The 6,200-nt window shown below is 34.0% G+C and overlaps 1 protein-coding gene across 1 annotated transcript; it reads left to right on the forward strand.

Annotated features, from left to right (window-relative positions):
• Positions 1–3,101: 3,101 nt before the first annotated feature.
• LOC117926255 (basic leucine zipper 61-like) lies at positions 3,102–5,221 on the forward strand. The gene is made up of 4 exons (XM_034845338.1): positions 3,102–3,800; positions 3,904–3,994; positions 4,102–4,228; positions 4,400–5,221. Exons 1-4 carry the CDS (start codon positions 3,274–3,276, stop codon positions 4,540–4,542), a joined length of 888 nt encoding a protein of 295 aa, XP_034701229.1. The 5' UTR covers positions 3,102–3,273; the 3' UTR covers positions 4,543–5,221.
• Positions 5,222–6,200: the final 979 nt, after the last annotated feature.

Here is a 6,200-nt window from a genome sequence, read left to right on the forward strand (position 1 = left end):
GATTGGAAATCTTTATTTTTTTCTTCAATTTTTTTTATTTACTTTTTTTCCCTTACATTTTCCTTAGGTTATATAATCCCATCCCAAATTTAAAAATAAAATTCCAAATTCATCTGAAAGTTGAGTAAAAGTGCGTTTGACAGTGTTTTCTTTAGAAGTGTTTTTTGGGGAATCATCTATCAAGTGTTTCTCTAAAAAAATACTATAAGAATTTTTTTTCAATATTATAAGTGATTTTTCAGATGTTTTTAAAAGCTTTTTTCAAAAATTTTCCAAAAGCCTAATTTTTATTTGAAAACACTTTTAGGGTAAAAGATTTTCTAAAAGTGTTTCTTAAATTTTGCTTAATACCTAATTTTTATTCAAAAATACTTTTTAGAGTAAAAATACTTCGTAAAATCATTATTAAATAGATTCTAAAAATGTGTTTGACAATGTTTTTATTTGAAGTATTTTTAATAGAAGTGTTTTCTTTGAAAGCATTTAGAAGAATTACATATAAAGTATTTTTAAAAAATGTACTGTAAGTGATTGATTTTTCAACATTATAAGTGATTTTTCAAATTTTTAAAAATTTAACGTGACGGATCAAACTCGCCCCTTATTGCCATCCTTAATCCCCTTCAAATGTTTTAAAATACCTCCTTTTTAAGTTTTAAGTTCTATAAAATAAGACATCCAATCTATGAAGAGAGCCACTCTACCTATTGTGGAGAGTTAGCCATAAAAATAAATTCAATATTTGAATAAAACCAAATGGGCATAATCATGTTAATTAGTATAGAGGACCCCACCCCATGTTAATGGACGTGCTTGTAATTATATCAACTGCAAGCTCAAACAAAATTGGGAACCCTAATCGGAAATAATTTGAATATCATGTCCTTCAAATAATTGTTTTTCAAATCAATATTAATCAAATAAGTGTTGGCTTGACCTCTTACAATGTACTTGATGCATCATGCAACGGCAAAAAGCATGGAATGAGTGTTGCCTTCACCTACTAGAATCCACTCGTGAATATGAATAGAATGAATGTGAATCATAATACAATGTGCCAAAAAATAATAATAATAATAATAAAAATCCAAGTTAGCATGTGATTTGATTTGAATTAGGAAGAAATGTATTTTCATATATTTGTATAAAAATAATTATACAATAAGAATTCTCTAAAAATAATTCAAATTTCATGTGTTCACCGTTCAAAAATAATATTTAGGATGATCAAATGTAATACCAATATCATTAAAAAGTAGTATGAAATGTTAATATGTTTTATATAATTATTTAAAACTTGTATTTTATAAACTTAATTTTTTTTCTTTCTTTAATACTTACCGATATCCAGATGTAACGTTGAGGTTGAACGAATTCTAGTTTGAATAGAATAATAAAATTATGAACATAATTGAGTTTTGTTATATGACTAAACCTTAATCAAAGTCATAAATTAGATAACAAAATGCTTACTTAATTGCCAAGCACTTAAATGAGATAAAATACTTATACTTGGTGTAACTTCTTAACTTTGACAAACTAAAATTAGAAGCCAAAATATTAATTTCTACAAGAAGCAATTTTATATATATCTTAAACTTTTTCTTTTAAGTTAGAAGCCCTTTTAACAAAATTATTCAGACATATTGAAATATGTTTATCGAGTTTAAAACGAGTTTTTGAGGTATCGGAAATTAATGAAATTAATCAAGAACCATTTTTAAACTTTTTTTTTTGTCTTTTCTTTGCACGTGATTAATGCAAAGCTTGTAAAGATAACATACTTCTCATTTTCAACATTTTGGCTTAATGAAGAATCAAGACAAGGCTTAATTGGTAAGCACTTTGTAATGGGGAAACGCGGAAGAAGTATATAATTATAAAAGGTTTGCGGGTGATGATGATTAGTGGCTTCCTTACACAAGAAATAAGAAAGGAGGATAAGGGGCAAGTTGGAGGGAGGGAGGGAGGAAGGTGGAAGGCAGCAAGAAACAGTGATGGAGAGGGGAATAGGGACACATGCCCTACATGTGGGTATGGTTTGGGGACAAAGCAAAGATAACTTAGAGCGTGCAAACAATTCACATGGCCATGCCCATCTTCCTTCCTTTTTTTTTTATTTATTTTAAAATTCTTTTTTGGGAGTTCCTTTCCCTTCACAGCTCATGCCCCTAAATCCCACACCTCCCTCTTCCCACTTTTCTTATTATTATCCTCTTTCCTTAATTTTTTTTCCTTTTTATTCTTTAATGGGTACATCTCCCCTATATTCCTACTACATTCACAATGGTGCCCAAATCTTTACATCAGATGATCATCATGGGTTTTGGGATTATCTATCCCAAAGCCAATCGATTATTTAAATCAATTCAGACTTATCATTTCCATTCAACTTTTAAAGAAAAATTTTAATTATATTCATATAAATACAAATTTTAATAATTTATTTTTATGGGTAATATGTTAGAAAATTTGAAAAAAAAAAAACTAAATCATATATGTATAATCCAGATGAAGTAGATCGGGATAAGACAAATATGAACTACAACAGAAATAATTAATGAGAGGGTTAGGTGGGTGGATAAAAAATTCAATAAGCCATTTAAATCATGAAATTACACGTAAAAAATAAAAGTAGAATACAACAAAATAGGTTTTGATTCCCATTTTTCATGTGGTACATATGGTCATTTATTTCCATCATCGTCCCATTTCAATGTGCCAAAACCAATAATTAAGAGATGGTTGAAGAGGAGGGTTGATGAAGAATGGTGAGTGGATCAGACGGTGATGGATGAAAGATGAAGGAGGGGGCATACACATGTGAATGTAAAATAATAATAATAGGAGTATTATTTATAAGTGAGGGGGGATAAAGCCTAAAGGGAAGGTCACAAGGGCACGTGGTCTCTGATTCCGCTAGTTATTAAACTACTGCGACTTTCCAGTAATACCGTTGAGACCCAACCTCCTAACAGCTGTTGATAGCTGTCTCAATCCCTCCATGTGACCCCACCCTCTTACATCCAAGAAAAATCACATTCATATTTATTTATTTATTTTTAAATTATAATAATTTAATAAAAATAAAATAAGAAGGTTATGCCCTTATGGGTGATGCTGATGCTGATGATGATGATGATGTTCTTCTGGCTTTTGTTTCCTTGAAACATTCCCAGTGTTTTTTCAAACTATAAAAACCATTGTTTGGGAGGGTTTTGGTTTTTGGTTTGAAGGTTGGAACAGTTTGGGTTCATTGTTTCTTCTCACGTTATGGCGCAACTGCCTCCAAAGGTCCCAGCCATGGCTGCCAACTGGCCTAGTTTTCCTCACCAGAAGATCCCTTCCATGGGGAACTTGGCGCCTCCCGCCACGCAGAACCCCTCCTGGGTCGATGAATTCCTCGACTTCTCCTCCGCCAAGCGGGGCACTCACCGGAGATCCGTCAGCGACTCCATTGCCTTCTTCGAGGCCCCGGACGATTGCCGCAACTCGGGGGCGGCCCCCCGGCCGCCGGGGGCTGGCAATGAGTTTGATCAATTCGACGACGAGCAGTTCATGTCCATGTTCACCGACGCCATGGCCCCCACCATCTCCTCCTCCAACCCCTCCACGCCTTCCGACCATTACAGCTTTAATGAAGAGAAAACTACAACAATTGAGCAGCAACAGCAGCAGCAGCAGCTCAAGAACGAATCGGAGGAGGTGCAAAGCTCTTGCAAATTGGAGTCACAAACCCCACCACAACCTTCAATGACCACCTCCAATGATCGGATCGTAGACCCCAAAAGAGTGAAAAGGTTGGATTTTCCTTGCTTCTCTCGTCTACTCAATTCTAATCCTTGTTTTCTTATGATAATGTACCCAAAAGTGATATCTCATTTTCCATCTTCTTTCCATCAGAATTCTGGCAAACAGGCAATCCGCGCAAAGATCACGAGTTAGGAAGCTACAATACATATCAGAGCTGGAACGCAGCGTCACCTCATTACAAGTATGTGAATTCTTCGTCTTTAAGTTTACAAAATTATGAAGCTTATTGCATGGTTTGGCTCTAAACATTTTTTTCTTCTTCTTTCTGTGAATTATTGCTTAACGAAGACCGAAGTCTCGGTGTTGTCGCCGCGGGTGGCGTTTCTGGACCATCAGCGGTTGCTTCTAAACGTCGACAACAGCGCTCTCAAGCAAAGAATCGCGGCTCTGGCGCAAGATAAGATTTTCAAAGATGGTGAGATAAGTGCTTTTGAGGCTTAATTATATTTACTTAAGCAAGATTAATTACTTCTCAATTTAAGCAAAAAGTAGTGGATATAATTTGGATGTCCCACGAAAGTGAAATTATCTCGATGATATTTCTGTCTGATTGATTGAACCCCGTGATTTTGAATCCAAATTGCAGCCCATCAAGATGCGTTGAAGAGGGAAATAGAGAGACTAAGGCAAGTCTATCACCAGCAGAACCTCAAGACTACGGAGAACGCGGCGCCACCCACGGCCTCCGATGTTAAGGATTTTAAGGAGGAGGATGTTCTAAACCATTGACCCTTTTCCTCCGAGGAAGTCATAGATTAGATTTTATCACGTCGACATTAACGAAAAAAAAACCAGAAAAGGGTTGTGTACCATGAATTCGGAAAGAAAGAAAGAAAGAAAGATTGAGCGGGTTGTACTCAATTTTTTTTCAATGCAAACATGGAAACCATAGAGAAATTGACTAGGGCAAGGGGGGCTAGCTAGGGATTGAGAGGCTGTGGTGGTTTCTGCAGATGACCTGTGAATTCACATGATATGTTCCCCTCAAGGTTGGACCCCATCAAAATCACATGATTGGAGGGCAAGAAAAGGACACATGCACCACCCATACTTAGGAGGAAAAAAAATGCTTAGAATGATGAGAAGATTGTCCTAATTAGGGAGGGGGAAGGGAGGGATGGTTCTGGTTGGTGGTGATTGTTTTAGGGCTTTGTATGGATTAACATTTTTTTTTTTTTGGGTGGGTTTAGTTTTTAATTTCTATTGAATTATATGGTGGAGGTCAGTGAATAGTGGGTGGGTTTTGTATTGGGATGTATGAAAGGAGGGGTTGTCAGGGCTGTCTCATACTTTAATGTCTCATTGTTGTACCCTTTTCAGTGTCTTTCCTGGTTGTAATAATTCGATTCCAAGAAAAAAAAAAATGTAAATATGATTTGTGGTTGTAAATAGTGAAAATTTGTGAAAATTGGGTTCATGGTCATATGATTTTTGGTTGTAAATATAGAAAATTTTTGACGATTAGGTTCATCATCATTTCCATGTGTTATACATATTTCAATGTGATACAAAATCAAGAAAAATGCTAATTTTATGCTTGTATTTATCATTATTTTTATTACTAAATTCATACCTAATATTATTTTCTTTTTCTAAAATAGTTTAAAGACTTAAATTAGGGTGTAATAGTATTATTTTTAGACTCGAGGATTAGTCATATCGAGGAGATGTGATGTCCAATATTATGAAAATTCCAATATATCATTATTGGGCTTCAATTGATTTTCAAATAAACGGGTTAATATTCAATTTAACAATTATTTATTTTGGTATTATGGATGTGTAAGTGCCTTAAAAAGTTGTAATCTTGAGGGTTTTTATTTTTTTTATACTACAAACAAAAGGGGAAAAAAAAAGCAATTTTCCTACCTAATTAGAGGGCCATAGGAAGAGCAAAGAGGAAGTATGGGGTTTAAGAGAACTTTAAGTCACTTTCGACAAAAGGAGATGAGAAGCAGGCTTTTGTGGACCATTAATGTGATATTTGGTAATGATAGTTGGACAAATATTGAAAAGTGGATCCTATGAAAAGATTCTAATTTTTCCTCAATGCAAAATTGTCTTAAATTAATAAGGAAATTTGTTAAGTTCTTAATTTTTCTTGTGGATTGCATCTATTTGATTCCCTCTTCATTAAATAAGACAATCCTTTTTCTTCTTTGTTATAATCCCCACATCAAGCATCTTGAAGGATATTTCATGAAAATTATTCTTACTAATTATTTAAAAAATGGTAATGGTTAAGCAGCTATAAGATGACAATTGTAATTTTTAAGATGGTGATATAGAATCTTTCAAAATCCTATGCCGTTAACATCTAGGAAGTTATTGATAATTTTAAAGATATAATTATGGATCATTGGGAAAATAAGGAGTGGTGAGTTTAA

This window comes from Vitis riparia, chromosome 12 (genome assembly GCF_004353265.1).
Source record: "Vitis riparia cultivar Riparia Gloire de Montpellier isolate 1030 chromosome 12, EGFV_Vit.rip_1.0, whole genome shotgun sequence".
Lineage (NCBI taxonomy): Eukaryota > Viridiplantae > Streptophyta > Magnoliopsida > Vitales > Vitaceae > Vitis > Vitis riparia.